Source organism: Camellia sinensis, chromosome 2 (genome assembly GCF_055761805.1).
Source record: "Camellia sinensis isolate YWXY chromosome 2, ASM5576180v1, whole genome shotgun sequence".
Lineage (NCBI taxonomy): Eukaryota > Viridiplantae > Streptophyta > Magnoliopsida > Ericales > Theaceae > Camellia > Camellia sinensis.
In genome coordinates this window covers 121,252,223-121,271,776 of record NC_138962.1, presented here as the reverse complement: position 1 = coordinate 121,271,776, position 19,554 = coordinate 121,252,223, and the positions used below count along the sequence as shown (strand labels likewise).

General features: G+C 36.3%; 2 protein-coding genes across 2 annotated transcripts; one reads left to right on the top strand and one right to left on the bottom strand.

Annotated features, from left to right (window-relative positions):
- The first annotated feature begins 861 nt into the window (after positions 1 to 861).
- Positions 862 to 17,969, top strand: LOC114321962 (Thioredoxin z). The gene is made up of 4 exons (XM_028269220.2): positions 862 to 1,302; positions 1,856 to 1,978; positions 16,999 to 17,079; positions 17,438 to 17,969. The coding sequence occupies exons 1-4, from the start codon at positions 1,081 to 1,083 to the stop codon at positions 17,552 to 17,554; spliced, it is 543 nt and encodes a 180-aa protein (XP_028125021.2). The 5' UTR covers positions 862 to 1,080; the 3' UTR covers positions 17,555 to 17,969.
- LOC145820314 (S-adenosylmethionine decarboxylase proenzyme-like) lies at positions 13,309 to 14,880 on the bottom strand. Its single transcript, XM_082915529.1, has one exon. It carries the CDS (start codon positions 14,482 to 14,484, stop codon positions 13,597 to 13,599), a length of 888 nt encoding a protein of 295 aa, XP_082771655.1. The 5' UTR covers positions 14,485 to 14,880; the 3' UTR covers positions 13,309 to 13,596.
- Positions 17,970 to 19,554: the final 1,585 nt, after the last annotated feature.

The window sequence follows — 19,554 nt, the reverse complement described above, 5'->3', positions numbered from 1 at the left end:
CCATTTTTATAAAATTTATATTTTTCGTATTCTCTAATCAAGATCTTTCAAATAAAATCTATGATGAATATGAAATTCAAAAAAATAAAAAATCACATTTCAGTCACCCAAGCTAGAGAAATTTTCAGAAATTTCATTGATCGGAAATTTCTCTAATTGAAAATTTATTTGATTGAAATTTCTCTGACTTGGTAGAGATATTTTCTCTGACTAAAATTTCTCTAATGTAGGGATAAATTAGTCATACAAAAATATAAAACTACAGATAAATTAGTCATACAAAAATATAAAACTACAGAATACGAAATTCAAAAGGAATTTTTAAGGTAGGATTTGATGAAGATGGATGGGTGGTGATAGAGGTGGGTACTTTTATAAATCCTAACTTATGATATAGTGGCTATGCAAGTTTAATTGTGAGATAGAATGTTCCAAAATTATTGATATTCTTTTTGGTAATTTTACTTGAATATTATTATTGTAATAAAAAAATTTAAAAAATGAGAATTCAAAATAATTAATAAGATACTAATAGTAGCATTTTATTTTTAAATATTAGGGAATAAACCATGGGCTCCGTTTGGCAAGAGTTTTTTTTGGCTATTTTAACCACAAAAGACAAAATAAGTTATTTTAGTTACAACAAACAAAACATCACATCCAACCCATAATCATTGCACTCTTCTCTCACAAAAAAAGTCAAAAAAACAAAAAATCCTTCTCAAATCAAATTTTTTAGCTTAAATTAAAATAGTTAAAAAAATTAAAAAGTCAAAAAGTCAATCCACTTTTCAAACGAAAGCCATATATGGCCCAAATTAAAAAGAAGCCATATATGGCCCAAATTAGAAGAAGTAAAATGAAGTTGGTTTGTTTGTTTGGTTGTATTTTTAAATTTAAATTTATTTATTTATTTATTTATTTGAAGTTATCGGTGATGTCCTTCCAGTGAAGCCAACAGTCTCCCACGGCGGCCCAGGCACTGGTGTGAATTGAATGGATAGATTAGGACAGTCTTAATTGTTCCGACTCCTCGGTCCTTTTGCCTCTCTCTCCCTCTCTCTCTCTAATTTGGCTACAATGCAAGCAGTCTGTTCAATCTTGTCCACCCGTGCGCCACCACAATCCCCGCTTTGCCTCTCACATTTTCCCTTGAAAATCCATCAGAATCAATTGGTTTTCCCCAGCAGCTTCACCACGGCCATGCCCTCTTTGCTATCAGGACCAGCTTCACCGCCACAACCTAGAAAGTTTCTCTGCCAACCCCCATCAGCCAACTATGTCAGGCAAGACTATCTTGTGGTATGCAATTTTGTTTTCTGTTTTTGTTCTTCTTTCTTTAAGATAAATTTATATACTTTATATATATATATATAGTAAGTATGCTTCCACTACTATTGCCCATCAAAACTTGTTTCACCTAGTCTTACTTTCTTCTACTGCTTATTTGTTTTGGATTTTGGTACTTATCTCTATTTGGTTGCTGAGAAAATGGTGGAAAGGATTCAATTTTTTGATTGTTTTTAAGTCTTTTGTTCTTCATTGCTGAGCACCCCAGAAGATCAGATTCAAAGTTAGTCTTAGCTGGGGCTTGTTATACATTTGAGAAATAAGAACAACAGCAAATATATGAGTCCCAAATTATGTAATTTCTGCTTGCTATCCATTTCCAGTGCAACCAAACGGGGAAAAGATTTTTAAAAATTAAAAAAATAAAAAATATCCCTGAAATTAAGTAGGAATGTTGGTATTGTGGTTTGATGTTTTGACTCTGTTAGTTCTCTTATGTGCTATATTGTGGAAAACAAAATTATGGTTCTGTTGTATTTCTTGTTGGTTTGGTTTGGTCTGGCAGAAGAAGTTATCTTCCAAGGAGGTTCAAGAGCTGGTGAAGGGAGAGAGAAATGTACCACTTATTATCGATTTCTATGCGACATGGTGTGGCCCTTGTATTTTGATGGCTCAAGAACTTGAAATGGTATGATATACTGTTTTATATGGAAAAATAATTTAATTTATGTTTGAATGTTACAACCTACATTCCAGCTCTACACTAGACTCTTCTTTGACTGCATGCTCTAATAGATATGAAAAACAGATGAATGAAAAATAAATAAATAAATAAAATAAAATAAAAATTAGAGGTCATCTGAATTGATGAAACCTTAAAATGTCCAGTTTAGTCTCCACTGGATGGGGGTCTCATTAATGTAAATTGGGCCATTTTAGAATTGGCTTATAAACAAATTAGATAATTACATAATGTTCAGTTGCAAAACAACTTAAAAATCTATAGATTTACACTTTTTATTTGTTTATATTTTTAACTTGTTCATTTCTTAAAAAAACATTGAATTACATAATGTAAAATTTCAAGATTCGATCTTTTTTGTTCAACACCTACCCAAGTTCTTAATTAGTTTTATAATTCATGAAACTTGAATTAGTTAATTCAAAATGGAGCAAACAAATCATGCAATCAAAGGTGCCCTAAGTTACTTACATAATTGAGTTTGTCAGCCTATACTATGAAATTTGATTTGCTTACTTCAGAGACGGTTATACTAATGAATTTTAGACCCAAGGTTTGATAGTAACTTTGTCAGATTATATAGACTTTATTCTAAACTGTAATTTTTTTACACCGCCTAGCGCTTTCTTCTCCTAGCTAGAGTGTTTTTTGTGGAGGAATTTGCCTAGCAAGTGGAAGTCAAACTTCCCACTTCGGTGAAATCTTTCTACAAATGTCCTCAAGTTGTTGGTCTGAAGTGACAAACTTGATAAGCAACAAACTAAAAGCCTCGATCTTGCGTAGTCAAAATATGCGATCAGAGGAGGTCAGGCTGCTTCATGGATTGCTAGATATTATAGTTCAACTATGGGAAAGCCAGGCTGGAAACTGTTAAACGGAGGAGAAGGGGGCTAAGCGACATGATTGTATGGGGAATCCCATGTTAGGAGGTTGACATGGTACATAGTAATATATCTTGTGAATACAAGGAGTCAGCATAAATTCTGTTGTTGCATGCTCAAGAGTCATTATTCAACCTCAGTGCTTAGTTGTGCTATTGCCTGCTGATTTTTGGACCTCCACACTATCTTGTTAGAGAAGAAAAAAATCACATAATCATCTGTTAAAGGGTGGATGTCTGCATGCCAATTCAGTGTCCACATTGGTCAATTTGAGGATGAGTGCATTTGTTGGCAAATGGAACTAATGGTGAAGGCTTTCAAGAGACATGATTGTGATGTAATTGGCTAAAAAATGAGTAGTCTTCTAAAGAAATTTTGTATATTTGCTTAAGTCTAGCCTATGTTATTTTGGAGCAACGGTCTTTCACTCCAGCATAAAAGCAAAGCTCAGTGCAGCAAATTTTTTTGATGATGTGTTATACCTAGCAGTGTGACTTCTCTCACCATACAACTCTTGTAGGTGAATCATGATCACATAATTGGGATCTCATTTGCCATGGATCCTAGCATGTATGACTAAGCTCATAAGTCATGTCATGCAAGTCATTGCCTTGCCACTTTCCAAAAGTGGTTGCTTCCTCTGGCAAGAATTGTGGAAGAGATCTGTATAAGAAATAGGCACAACTAACATTATAGCTTCTTGGTCATATTCTAAGAAACATGGACACTGTAATAGCATGTGATTCCCTTTTCAGGATACTTAGGCAGCCTCTATCCGAGGTTTGACCCAACCTTAGCCTTTTGGCCCTTTGTGTTTGTTTTCTTGGCAATGGCATTAATGGGAACCACCAGAAATTTCTTTAAACCTGACAATGAGTAGCAATTAGTGATGAATGTGAATCAATAAGATAGGAGAAACAATCATGGAACTAAGAGAATTTTCAATACCTGAATTTATTGACATTGTTTCGAAACCATTATAAGAAAGGCACTATTTTTAACTTATACAAAAGTCAATTAGTCAAACGAATCTTAAGGAACATATATTTACTAAGTGCACAATAGAGACAAGAAAAATCAGGTTTTTCTCTTTTGTTAAGATGGTTCACTCCTTTTTCTTGCTCTGAAAGATATTTCATCAATCAACCATTGTTTGTACTCTTTGTAAAGTTTCTTTTTGAGTTTCTCCTTGGAAACCTTCTTCTCGCGAGATGTCCAAGCTTTCAGTACCTCTTTGGAAAATTGGCTTTGTATTGAGGAAGGAGAAGGATTATCCCGGCTACCAAGTGCCACCACTTGGTTCTCACTAAATTGCTGAAGGATTTGTGTAGGAAGGTAAACAGTGATCATCCGAAGACAATAGAAACCTTGTTATGACCCATGGATCTAACAGTCATATCAGGAACATTCCACCAGAGGCAACATCAATAGATTTCTTTGCCAGTCATGGGACATAACCAATCATTCTAGCTCCCTTCAAGTCCTAATTGGTGAAGAAGCTTGCGGCTGAGATAATGTATCACTATGTAATTATTCACTAATGGCCTCTCCAGATGTTTAACCTTGTCAAGCAACTACATCTGAAATCGAACAGGAGCAAAGTCAGGAAAAATACATAAATAAATAAAGTTGCCTTTTTTGTGTAAGCCAAGCAATGTTTCAGTGCTCACTATACCATCACTAGAGTTCTTCATATCTTCCATTTGCCCTGCTATGTCCATAATCGCATAATCGCAGTGCTCACTATACCATCACTAGGGGTGGCCATGGAACCGATGGCCTACCCAACCTGCCCAGCCCATCCCAATATTTTTAGGGCTTGAGAAAAATATTTAGCCCATAAGGCCAGCTAGACAGATAATTTTTGGGCTGGGCATGGGATAAGGAGTTCTATAGCCCAACCTAGCCAAGCCCACCCATTTATAGAATATTAATTTTATTTTTTATATTATTTAGTTACAAATAAATTAGAAAAATAATAAAAAGATAAAAGAAAAGTGTAAATATGTGTCTTTCTAGAGCTTAAATTAAAACATTTGTTAAAAGACCATGTTAATTTTACAATTGAATTTTGTTAATGTTCCAAATTCAAATAATTATTAAAATGGTTTAAATAATTTAATAATTCTTCAAGACAAAATTTAAAAAAAAAAAAAAATTAAAAAAAAAAAAAAGAGTTCATGTTTATTGGGTTAAGTGGATAGGTTTGGGATTTAGACATTTCTTTAGAGTTGGGCTTGGGATGACTAGATTGGACCCAATGTCGGGGTAGGCTGGGTTTGGGATGACACATATGCTCTTACTATATAGTGCAAGCCTAGCCTAGTGTATGTCTACCCCTAGGAACCAGTCAAAAATGTGCAAGCAAGCACATACGTAAGGCATTTTGACAATAGTGTTGGTAAGGGAAATCAAAAAGAACAGCTAGAGGACATAACTTGTCTATGAGCTTCAAGAAAACAAACAACTCGCTGACATGCATAAAAGACCAAGTCCCTTTTTTTACCCAATCTACAGAGTTTCATTAGTAGTTTAGCATGGTTCAATAGGGGAATGGGAAGAATTACTGAGTCAAGAGGAGTGCACTCCAACATTAAACTTCTTTAATGGTGGGACAAAGTTCTCCACAGGAAAATGGTGTTTTATATAAAGCTTTGGAAACCAAGATTGGCAATTTGTTGCAAAATTAGGACCCCATACACTGAATGGCGCCATAACATTCAATGGGCACATCAAATGGCACCAAGCCATTCTATGGCTCCATCATGTAGCGTGCACTACTTGATGTAACACTATGCAATGTTTTCTTCAGTTTTTGATGATCCATTTACCCTAAATGAGCACATACTCATCCGTTTGATGTCTTGAACCAATCCTTACACAAATCACGACTCAAAACCAAAATTTTGAAAATCAAATACAAACATGCATCATGCCTAAGCAAAAAACAATAGATTTTCACAAACATTCAAAGGCATGTGCTAGAGAAAGAGAGAGAGAGAGAGGAACACATGCTTCACTTATTTATTCCCTTCATTGATTACACTTAGTAGTCTTTTAATTGAGAACCTTTTGGTCCCCAATAACAACTAGGAGTAGAACATGCATTAAGAATATTAAGAAAAGTAAAATGTCATCTATAATCTCAAATTGTTACTTTATTTTCTCACTCTAAGTACGAGGTAATGGGACTAACATTAATAAATGCATATCAGTGAGGAAGGGAGGGAGGGAGGGAGGGAGGGAAGGAGGGACACACGCTTCACTTATTTATTTATTTTTGCTTGGGCATCTCAAGGAAGGATGAAATGCATCATCGGATTTTGTAGAGCTGACTTCTTTTCCACGAATGTGCTAGATGTGGGCACTCCTTTGTAGGTTGCCACCTAAGTGGTGCCACACCGTAGGATGTGCTAGGGGCATGAGGGGGAACTCCATCTAAACCACCCTCATTAGTGGTCTAGAGAAATGTTAACAGCTATTAGTGCATAAGCAGGGCATGCAAAAACATACAAAGGTGATGAACTCACCTTTTTAGCAACTCACACACTTTGAGTGCTAGAAGAGGAAGTGGGAGATTGTATCATCAACTCGGGCTATCTTGAATGGTGGTTCAATCTTTTTCAATCTTTGAGGCAGTGTTGTGAAAGGCGCGCCTAGGTGCAAGGCGCAGTGAGGCATAACAGTTGCGCCTGCAGGTACCCAAGGCGAGGCGACTTGAAAAAGGTGTGCGCCTTATGCATGACTTGTCGAGGCGAGAAAAGGCGCAAGTCGCACGCCTAGGCATGAGTTTTGTTTTTGGATCTCTGAATGAATGGCTCAAATCGTGCTTTTAAAGTCTCAAATTACAAAGGATTACAACTCTGAGCTATATGCGAGAGTACCTAGCCCCAAATCGATCGAAATGCCCTAATCTCCATTTTTGTATTTGCTCGAAAGCTTGTTGTCTCTCTCTCTCCCCTTCGGCTTGTCCGGGACCATGTGAGTTCTTCTTCTCTTCTTCTTCATCTTCTTTGACTTTGCTCTCTATTTTTTTTTTTTTGTTTCTTCGACTTCGAGTCTCAACTCTCTCTCTCTCTTCTTCTTCTTCTTCTTCTTCTTCTTTGCTCTCCGTTTTTTTTTTCCTACCTCTTCAACTCAGTTTCTCTCTCTCTCTCTCTCTCTCTCTCTCTCTCTCTTTTTCTTCTTCTTCTTCGCTCGCGGGTTTTTTTTTTTTTTTTTTTTTTTGTGGGGGGGTGGCTTCTTTTCCATGTTTGTGTGTGTGTGTGTGTTTTTTTTTGCAATTATGTCATTGTCTTTGTTAGAGAAAAAAAAAAATACAAATAATTAATTTATGATATCACACATTACATTATGAATCATTAGTCTATGCATAGTTCTAAATCGCGGTATCGAGTAACGTAACGGTATCGATCGCGGAGTATCGGTATCGGTAGTATCGGTCGATACGTATCGGGAATCGGGTGTTGCGGCCGTGAAATCTTATAAATCATTAGTAATCCCTCTAAAACTCAATTTTATGCATTTTTTTGACTCTTTTAGCCTTAATTTGTCACATTTTCATCAAAATTTTGATATGTAGGAGCACTTTTGACTCATTTTCAACTAAATGATATATATTTATTTTAGTCTCAATTATAACTTTTAATTATCTACAATAACAATTTTCAATTGACAAATATTATAATTCTAATTTACTTAGTAACAATAATATATTTAAAATAAAAATAAAAAACTGATTAGAATAAACCTCTTTAAAAAAAAAAAAATTCTAAATCTAGAACAAGACACAAATAAAAAAAATGAAAATAAAAAAACATAGTACAAAAACATAGCGCCAAAAAATAAATAAATAAATAAATAATAAAAACCCAATAACAAACTTTTCCACTAATCCAAGCTTTTGGTAGATTTAATTTGAATATTTATTTTTCTTATTTTTTTATCCCTTGCTCTGCTCAACCGAAATATATATATATATATATATTAATCTAAACAGTGGTGTGGTGTAGGTGTATAAACAAACAAACAAAAAAATGAGGGAAAAAAAAAAGGTAAACAGAGCATAGCAGCAGCGGTTCCCCAAAAAACAGAGCATAGCACAACAACTCACCAAAAACAAAGCATAAACACAAATTATAACTTGCAACTCATGGACAAACTATCTTTGAAGAAGCTTGAAAATCAAAGTAAACTCCACAGCCCAAAGAAGCTTAGATCTTGCAGGTTTTTTGCGCTGATTTTCATCCGTACCGGCGACAACCAATGTGTATCGGACTATATCGTGGTATGTATCGGATTCAGGTTGCCACGTACCGGAACTCAAACATTACGGTTGCGAATTTCATTCTCACCGCTATACGGGTCCATATCCGAATCGGTGCTTCGATTTTCTGGTACGAATCAGCCAGTACATACCGTACCGGCCGATATTTAGATCTATGAGTCTATGTCAATTTATCTATTTTTTACTAACGCCTTGCTTCAATAAAGCCCATGTCTCGCCTTTCGCCTAGGCCCCAAGAGACCTTCAGCGCCTTGGTACGCCTTGAGCGTTTAAAAACACTGCTTTGAGGGATGATTAAATTGTAACACATCTCCATATGATTGCAAAGTACATATATTTAGGGGTGAACTAGCCAAGGAATGGAAGAATACAAGCTAAAATGAGGACATAGAATTCGCTTGTCTTACGCCTAGCAGGAAGGAAACCCTTGATCTTTGAGAATGTGGAACCAAATCTCTTCCATTTCCTACTCTAGGTTATGACTACATCCTAGGGGAGCCTAGGTAGATTTGGCAAGGGATAGTTGTGGCACATTAGATAAGTTTTTTAACTTATTTCAAAAGCGCCATAGTCCATGCTATCTCCTAGGTACTCCCTCACCAGAAATCCACTCAAAGTTCAATCCAATTCACTCATTTTAAGTTGGTGTGTTTGATAACCTAATTCAGCATTTAAAACTGAATGTATTAAGTGAAAATCAATTAAGCTCATTTGATAACTACAATTAATATCACTTAAAAATTTAAGTGACTCTTAAAATGTAAGTTAAAAGTCAAGAAAATTTTAAGTGGTATGGAACTAATTTAATTCTAACTGAATTTACAAATACTAAACATAAGTGTTGACATATACTATTATAAACTTACTACCACCACCGCCAACGCTCCACTACCACTGCTACCGCTATCACCACCACCACCACCACCACCACCACCATTACCATTATGCCACCGCTACTACCACTACTACTACCATCACCTTCATTACCATTGTTATCATTGTCATAAGCACTATCATCATTTCACTACTACTACCACACTATCATAACCACAGTCACCACTGTCATTATTCCACCACTACAACAACTACTTCACCTCCACAACCATTGCCACAATTGTCATAACCACCATCATTATAGTGCCACCACAACCCCTTTTATTTTCATAACATCACTCTTCTACCATCACCACAATCACTATCCCTATATCTCCACCACCATTGTCATTGGTGCCATAGCTAATGTCACTGCCGCCTCCACCATCACCACCACCAACTCACTATCACAATATAAAAATTGAAAAATACAATTTAAAAATAATAAATTTCAAATTTAATCTCGGTACATATCAAATAACTTGTTTTAGTTCAGCACTTAATTTTTTATCAAACAGTTTTTCAGCTTAAAATATTCAACAATTAGTTTTCAATACTTAATTTTCAATTTTCAATTTTCAATTTTTAGCGTTATCAAACACCACCTAAAGCACATCAATGCCAAAGGGAAGAAAGGACTTTGAACTCATCCAAACCCATAGATTGGCAAACCAAGCACTTACCCAAACAACATTCCCTACAGAAAGGCCCCTTCAACAAAATCTACGTTGTAGCAACCTCTTTGCTACTCAGTAGGTCTACTGATATGTACCTCTCAGCTTTCACCCAAGGATGCAAGTTCACCTAAAATGAGACAAAATCTTTGCTTCAACTTGAAAAATAAATAATTAAATAATTATTTTATTTTTTATTTTGTAAATTAGGGTAGGGAATAAACCCTAAGGGTTGGCCTAATGGTAAGGTCTTGGGTGTTGGGGATGTGTTCACTCAAAGGTTCAGGGATCGGAACCTCTTAGGTGCTAAAAATTTCTTGGGGCCATCAGACTAAGGGAAAATCCTTGAATTAATCGTGGTGCACTTGCGGAAATTTCTTTGCTGAGGGCCTATGCACCCCTAGGAATTAGTCAGGTTTTGATCTCGACACCCTGGTGCCAATCAAAAAAAAAAAATTTGGGGAAGGGAATACCTTGTTCAAAGTTAACTTCTTGAATTTCGCAAAATTATAAGCACCCTCCTTTCTTTCCATGTGCTCTTTGGATTAAACCCCAGGGGATAATGTGAGGGTTGTCATGCAAGTTATGGGGAGCTAACATTCCCAAGCATTTATAGCTCCAAATTTGTGTCAAAAAGGGAAACATCATTTGTCCCGTCATGAGTCACAAAGAGAGGGAAACAAGAGCTTGTTAAACCTTTACCTCCCAAACCCATCAGCATCCACCTTTGCTGCGAGTTTTGTTCCAAGAAACAGTACCTAGGTAGCCATAGAGTATTGCCAGTGTTGCACTGCCCCTATCATAATTCTAAATTGTTCTCATGTCTTTCATGGTCGAGACGTATTGGAGATGCACTTTGTTGTTCAAATTGGCAAAGTTGGTACTGCCAAAGAGATATAACAAGAAGGCCCAAGCCACAATCTCAAAGTCTTAGTCATCGCTGCATGCATAATTGTCAAAAAAGTTCTCTGAAACCAAGAATGCTTTACCGAATCTACGTCATCCATTGGTGGCACCTCACCTAGGTAGAACTTTAAAGTCTCGGGATTTGTGTGAATGTCGAGGTTGACAAGGATAGATTCTCTAGCTACCCATATCCCGATGATTATAGCAAAGTCGTAGGGAGCTAATGTCATCTCGGTAAAGGGGAAGTGAAAGGTGTTTGTAGAGTCCCACCATCATTCTGCTAAGGCATCCAATTGAATTTGGTCCTTCTTGGTGAGCACAAGAAGTTGAACCAAATCACCTAATCCGACGTTGATCACATGCCTTTAGGCCTCCTGTGGTAAGTTCCCAAACCACCTCTACAAATATCTTGTGATGGACGTGCTTCCGTGGACGATCCTTAGACTAGATAAACAAAGGAGAATTAGTTGAGGCATTTGCATGAAAGATTGGTGAACACTATCCATTATCATTTTAATAACATGATTATCAACATCATTTCCTAAGTGTGACCATGGCATATGCATGAGCAATTTCATTCGTAACTGATCTCTTAGCAAATGTAGTAACATGAGCATGGCATTAGCACTGTACCATATCACAAGCTAAACATTTCACAATCACCTAGAGCACACACATTGCACAAGTGAGACGATATCATGTTTGAATGCATGCATATTCCAAATTTTCAAGGGACAAATAATACGCAAAGCACGTACACATCCTGATCAAGAGAAAAATCAAAATGAGTTATTCTAACTGTAAAAATAAATTGATGTATATTATTGATTGATCTATTGATAATTGTTATTACAATGATTCATGATTCCTATATATAGAAGAGGGTGAGTGTGTAGTAGGTGAGGAGTAGGTGAGGAGTAGGTGAAGTAGGTGAGTGTGTAGTAGGTGGTAGTGGTAGGTGTGTAGTAGGTGGATTTTAACAGCCCCCCGCAAACTCAAGGGGGATAGGAACTAACCAACTTGAGTTTGGAGAGAGTAACAAAACAAGAAAATACATAAAAATAAAAGAGGATAGGAGACACTGTATGGTCGTGTCAGACCATTGGTGAAGACACTAGATGGTGGTGTCATAACGTTGTAGAGGACACTGTATGGTGGTGTCATAACGGTGTAGAGGACACTGGATGGCGGTGTCAGACCGATGTAGAAAACAGCTTATGGGATCATGTCGGACCGTTGTAGCAGACAATGTTGTGACAGTTGTTGTGACAGTTTACAGAGTCTTGCTGGACCCTTGTAGAAACTAACCGGAATCAATGTCGGGACAGTTTACAGAATCTTGTCGGACCCATAAAGGAGCTAACCGGAATCAATGTCGGGACAGTTTACAGAGTCTTGTCGGACCCATGAAGGAGCTAACCGGAATTAATGTCAGGACAGTTTACAGAGTCTTGTCGGACCCATAAAGGAGCTAACCGGAATCAATGTCGGGACAGTTTACAGAGTCTTGTCGGACCCTTTAAAAAGTCGCACCCTCAAAAGGTGTGCCCAATCTTTCAAAAGGCGTGCCATCAAAAGGCGTGCCCAATCCATAAAAAGGCGTGCCATCAAAAGACGTGCCATCAAAAGGCGCGCCCATGTTGTCGGCGAGCGCTGAGAGGCGCATGATGCGCGTGTCAGCCTCGGCTATTTAACCAAGACGGAGGCTGAGGCTGAGGCTGAGGCAGAGGCTGAAACAAAAAAACCTGCTAAAATCCTCTGAAAAACTCTTCGTTTGCTGAGAGAGATACTCTGTTCGTTTGCTGAGAGAGATACTCTGTAACACTCTGTAACCAATCCTTCTCTGAAAGTACCAGTCGGAAATCGCTGCTTCGCTGAAACACTCAGCAACCCAAAAAACATGGCCTCTTCTTCCCGTTCAGCTACCCAGAACATGGCCTCTTCTTCCCGTGGTCTGCTCACTCTCTTTCCCGACCTCAACGAGTCAACAGGAGAGATAACTGGTGCGGTGGCCCGTGAACCTCAACCAAACACCTCTGGTTTTGCTCCGTTGAACTTTCCGATGCGGTCAGTGGAGCAAAAAATGGCAGTGCAAACGGATATTGAGGCCAATCAGTATACATTAAAGTCATGTGTGGAAACCATGACTGCGGTCACAAACTTGTCGCACCGGCTGCAGAGTAGGACAAATGAGGTGCAGCAGTTAAACGCCCAACTGGCTCTGCTCCAGCGCATGTATAAGGATGCGCGGGCAGAGATAAGTGTGCTAAAGGCGGAAAATAAAGAGCTGAAGCGGAAGGCCACCGTTATGTTCCGATTTGGAGGGCCGCCATATGCTGTAGTGGAGGAGCAGGGTGGAGTGATCATGCCCAGTGGAGTGGGAAACACGGAGGCAACACCGTCAAGGGCCGTCCAGGACGGAGGCAAGAAGAAAAGACCGGCGGCAGAGTAGAGAAGAAAAATCCCGCCTGTGGATGTGGTTGTTTGGGTTTTTTTTTTTTTTTTTTTTTTTGGTGTGTAAAATTGTGATCGGGGTTGTTCCTTGAGATGAATAAAATATGGTTTGGTGTGCAAAGCTATATGGTATGAATGGAATTTGAAAAAGATTAAAAATAATGTGAAAGAAAAATAAAAAAAGAAATAATAAGAATATAGTTGAAATCAAAACGAAAGATGGCAATGGTGTTCGGGTTTTTTTATTTATTTATTTTTTTTTTATTTTTTATTTTTTATTATCTATACATATATATTATTATTATTATTATTGATAAACTATTTTAAGAGAGAGTGGGTGGTTCATGTGAGTAGTCTCGTGGGTGATAAGAAAAAGAGGGAGTGGGTGATATAAAAAAAGAAAAGAAAAGAAAGTGGAAGAGAGTGTGAACATATTGATGATGAAAAGTGGGAACCAACCCATGTGGGTGGAGGTGGTGTGTAGGGTACTTAATTAAAAAGGAAGAGAGAGATAGAGAACTCGCTTGGCTGGAAGCAAGCCAACACCCTCTCCAGCAGGTGGGTCAAGTTCATCGATTTAAAGTCATATCCCACTGCTTCAAAACTAGCGTAACTGAACCCATCTTCTGGTGTCACATGAATAGTAGAAATTGCACTCCCTTCAATGGCATTCATGGAGTAACCACAAGGATCGAATTCAAAGTCACATATATCAGAATCCGGAAGAATCATCCTAATACCAGAGAGATCAGTCATCGCAGCAGCAGAGCTTGCAGAAGTCTTGTAAAACACAGATGCCTTCTTCCTGTCCAAACCGGTCATGCACATTTCTAGTGTGTAAACAGGGCGCAAATGATTTGTCGATTCAGCAGAAGCAGAGTAAATGTGCCATTTCCGTGATTCATCATCACTACCCATCACGTAAGCCTTGCTTCCAGAACCAAGCTTGCCAAAATAGCCATCAAGGACAGCTACTTCTTCAGAGAAGTCGCGATGGGGAAATGGCTGAGCACCAGGAAATATAAAGCTTCCGCGGGTGTACCTCACGGATCTCACAGAAAGAGATAGCATTTTAGCAAACTTGAGGATGGGAGGAATTGAGAGAAGCAATTTGGTAGTCCCACAAGTTTTGATGATAATTTTGTACGAGTACACAAAGAGGCTTGATTCAGAAAGAACATAAGAATCGACATCATCATTTGCCAATGAACTGACAATGGTGCATTCAGCTGGGTTTAAAATTTCATCCAATTGGGATTTGGATAGAGAGCGGAGGCCATTGCTTCTAGGGTCAGCAAAGATACTAGACTCAAAGAACGATATCTCGAGTCTCTTTTCATATCCTTCAAATCCAATAGGTGAAACTGGCAAAGCCATCTTGCTTTAAGGGGGGAAAAAAAAATGTTGTTGGCTGTTGTAGAAGAAGAAAAAGAAGAAGACTGGTGTGAGTTGCTTGCTGCTATGGCTTCTATGGGTGGTGGTAAGGATCGGAGTCTCTGCAAAGCGAGGGACTTGAGGCGAGTTCGAACACCAAGAGAGGACTGAGAGACTAGCCCATGTGTGTGTGTCTGTCTTTCTCCCTGAATTTCAATACAGAGAGAGAGAGTTGAAGATGCAGCGGAGTGAAGGTATGTGTAGAAAACTCCAGCGGGCAGTGAAGGCAAGGTTGCCGGCCGACTGCCCGCCGGTGAGAAAGAAATATAGGCCTAAATTTTATAGCTCTGATACCATGTAAAAATAAATTGATGTATATTATTGATTGATCTATTGATAATTGTTATTACAATGATTCATGATTCCTATATATAGAAGAGGGTGAGTGTGTAGTAGGTGAGGAGTAGGTGGAGAGTAGGTGAAGTAGGTGAGTGTGTAGTAGGTGGTAGTGGTAGGTGTGTAGTAGGTGGATTTTAACACTAACCCTTACCATACCCTCTAAGACTAATGCTACAATGACCATTTTTTTTACCACATTTTATATATCATCTGATGCAGCACACACATTATTTGGATAGTAATGACAACAATGGCCCTACACGAATGTCATTAATATCCAACTAATTTGTGTGTGATAAATAAAATGTGCTAAAAGGAGATGGTCATTGTAACATTACTCGCCTTCTAAAGCAAGCCTTGAGAGATGTTTCTCCAATTCGTGTAGTGGGATATGTTCATCGTAGCTGCTCTGCACCAGGATGTATTGGGGCATCCCCAACCTTTGTATACTGCAGGAATCTGAATGATGGCTTGAAGAATTGTTGTCTTCAGGTGTGTTAGGAAATTTTGAGAATGAAAGGCCATTGATTGATTTTAGAGTTCTGAGGGAAAATTGAAATCACAAGTGGAAAGCCTCTTTTTTAGAGGTTAGAGATAGAGTGTATGTTTTAAAATGAAATGACAGAGACCCAACTGACCTCCCTTTTTGTATTGGTCGAGCCCGGCTGCATCATCCGGCTTGCACCATGCTTCCCGCCTAAGATGATGACACTACACAGTGGGTTGGGGTGGCCCCACCAAATGGCACACATCACTAGATGCAAGTTGAAATTTCCCGTTTTCTCCAAGTTGACTCTTGAGTGAGTTATCGCAACTATCTTAGGCATTTTGCATAAAAAAAATATCAATCTAATCATGATATTTCATGCACAACTTTGAGCATTCATATGCTCATATTTTAATGTAAATGAGAATTTCAAATGTTTGCTTTAAGAAATGTCTGCATTGAAACATACACAGTAGTCCTCGGAAGAATGAGTTGTAACTCTGCTATTGATTGTTCTCTTATTGATAGAATGAGGGGTTTTCTACAAGGTTGGGTGGTGTATAATCGTCTTCAAAATGAATGCTTATGCACAAGGGTAGTTTGCTTTTCTCTGTATTTTGAGGCTTTTTTTTCCCTTAAATTGGTTTATGCCCTTCTTGCTTACTTGCATCATTCTTTAATTCTAAATTCAATCAGTAAGTTTTGAGGTGTGTTTTGTTAAATCTACTTTTTTCCTTGTGCTCCATTTGTTGCAATTAAAATCCCGTCAAAGTGACAGTCATCATCACATAAGTAATAGTAAGTCCAGTTCGATAGAACTTCCTGCATAATATTATTATTATTATTTTTTTAAATTAATCATATATTTTGATATTGAATATGATTTTAGGTAAGGTATATCTCGTTGATAGTGGAAACAACTTGCAAATAATTTTCCTTCCGGCTATGTTTGGATCATGGATTTGGATAGGGATTTGGAAAGGGAAAGAAAAAGGCAAGGGAAATGTGAAGGAAATATAAGCTAAATTTTTTCTTCACTTCATTCACCTCTTCTTGTCCCTTTTCAAATCCCTATGCAAATCCATTATCAAAACACTGCCCGAGTCGAATCTTTCTGAAACAAGTGAAGTGCCTTAGCTCCACTGATGTTTGATTAGTATTCATTGTTTTGACTGAATTAATGGGAGAGAAGCTTATAGGTGCTTGTTGGATTGTTCATTAATTATTGATGGATACGCATAATGTTACAAGGCTGAAGCATGTAAGTCCACCGTACTTTGGAAAACTACTTTTTTTTTTTTTATTGGCAAATGTTAGTTATTAGTTGTTAGATTAGGACCTATAAGAGAAAATCTCTCCATCCTTGGCAAAGCACCAACCAACACCCAAAGCCTTAATCGAGAAATAAAGAGAAAGGGAGATTCTTTTTTTTTCTTTTTTGGTGAACCATTGAATTTTGTCGTTAACCAACATAATTTAATTGTTCTGTAACTATTTTCCGAATCTATTCAATCTAAGTGCGAAGTATTCTAAATGAGCAAGCGGAACCTAATTTTCTTGAAACAGATTAATTGAATTCATGGTTTTTGCAAATCTCTTTAATGTCTTTTGACTTTAAATTTATCCCACAGCTTGCTGTAGAGTACGAGAGCAATGCAATAATTGTGAAGGTTGACACAGATGATGAATATGAATTTGCACGTGATATGCAGGTTAGCGTTTGGCTCTGTTTGTCCTTATCAATATTATTTTTTGGCAGAAAACTCATACTTTGTTATTAAGTGCAATTTTCAAATACATTTTGAGTCCGTGATGGCATATAATATTTTATATAGAATTTTTGAGATTGGATCCATAGAGAAGTTGTTATTGTTTGAAACTATTACTACGGAACCTCTTGGCTAAGGATAAGGTAATGGAATTGATAGGGCTCTCTCTCCAGGAAATTACTCTTATCGTGTTGAATGGAGGAGCCTCCACAAATATCTTACTTGTCTATGTTCCTTTAGGACTTAGAACTGGAATTTTGAAAGTAGAAAGAAACCGTAGTAAAATATTATTATGTTCCAGGTCCGGGGGTTGCCAACGTTGTATTTCATCAGTCCAGATCCAAATAAAGATGCAATCCGAACCGAAGGACTCATCCCAATACAGATGATGCGGGATATAATTGATAATCAGATGTGACAAGTTCACCACTTTGCTGGATGGATTTGATTAATGGCCATGTTGAAGCAATTGAGGTTTGTTGTAGGAGGAGGATATGCAATTTAGGAACACACTTTTTTGCTGAACTGTTCTATTCTGTTAAGTAGTAGTCAAATTTTGTATTTCCATATAATTATGTGAATAGTTGGGATGTTTTATGCAAGGTGAAGGAGTTGAGGATGCACTGCTTAGAAGCTATTCTAGTTGTTTCTGGCTTTTAAGTTATTTGTAAATTTCAGAGATGAAGAAGTGATTCAAGATTAAACCATGTGAAAAAAATGAGTTTGCTCACATAGAAGAGAGCCAACTTTCAAACAAGACATACCTAATTGAATGTTGAACTCAAGTTGAAAGAAGTTGACTTAAGTTTGATTTGAAAAACAGAAAATGTTTTTAAATTCTTAATGGGTCAACAATCAGCTGCAATGGAAAGCAAATAAATCTGGGAAATCAGAGAACCAATTATGTCAAGATTGGCTTAGCAGCCAAGCCAAAGTGAGTTTTAGGTCTCGTTGGCGAACAACTTTTTAAGTAACTTTTTAATTTTTTAACTAAAATATGGTGTAAAAAAAAATTAGTATGTTTGGGATGATTTTTTTTTTGTTTTTTACGAAGAGATGCAAAAAGTAAAGAGAAAAGAGAATTTTTGACTTTTTGATATAAGTTATTGGTTTTTAAGTTTTTTTAGTAGTTTTTTGGCTAAAATCACCACTTGCCAAACGAGGCCATAGTCAATTTATTGAATTATTAGTTTTTTGAGATTCAAGATGACGAAGTGCCATATGGAAGTCAATAAAAAGCTAATTTTTAATTTTTAATTTTTAATTCATTTTGAGTTATATTATCTCTCATATTTTTTACACACAAAAGTTTTTAACCTACTTTTCAAACTAAAAATAACGCAGCCAGCTGTTGCCTAACAAAAATAGTGTATGGAACAACTAAGCCTGTTTTAAGAATTGAGAAATATCTAATCTCAAATGAGAAAAACTAATCCAAGCCTAGGAAAATTCATCCAAAAATTTGAAATGAAATTACAAGATAGCGTCCCAAAATTCTTAGTTTCACAAAACTATCTACCTATATCAATGAATTACATGCCAAAACTAAGAAAATTCAGTCAAAAACTAAGAAATTTAATCTCCAAAATAAGAATTGTGATGAGAAACTTAATACCAAGACAAGAAATTGTGACGAAATTCTGAAATTTCATCTAAAAAATTTTAGTTTCACAACAGTGAAAATTTTCCTAGTTTTGTATTGTAAAAATGAGAAATTTCAACCATATACTTTAAAATTACAACCAATATTGACAAATTTTCACTCCAAAAAGAAAATTTTAATGCCTAAAACTGATAAATTTAATCCTAAATTGATAATTTGTAATAAAAAATTAAAATTCTCAATTTTACAAATTAAGAAATTTCTTAGCTTTAAGAAAAAGAAAAATTTCATCCCAAAAACTATGAAATTTAATCATAAAATTCAGAAGGGCAAAGTTTATTTTATCTTCTTGTGATTTGAGGTCAAAACATTTTATCCGTTAAATATAGTTAGAAAATCCCAATGTGATTTTGGATCAAAGTGAAACCAATAATACCGTTAACTATACATATAAATGACTATAATATTCTCAAACTCTATATTTTTTTTTTCTTTCTTTCTTTCTCCTCTTTCATATACACAATTTATAATGTCTAATATTAGTTCAATTAAATCACAATTATTTATAAATTCTTAATTTTTTTTTAATTTTAATTTAATTATTTTTATATCACAGTTAGCTCTTAATTATTAATTATTTATTATAATTCCTAACATATTAACCTAATTTTAATTTATTTATATTTTAGTTCAATTCTTAATTATATATTCATATTTAATTATATTTTAAATCAATTCTTAAATATATTTTATATTTTAGATCAATTCTTAATTATGTCTTTAATTTATTTTATTTTTTTAATTAACATATTAAT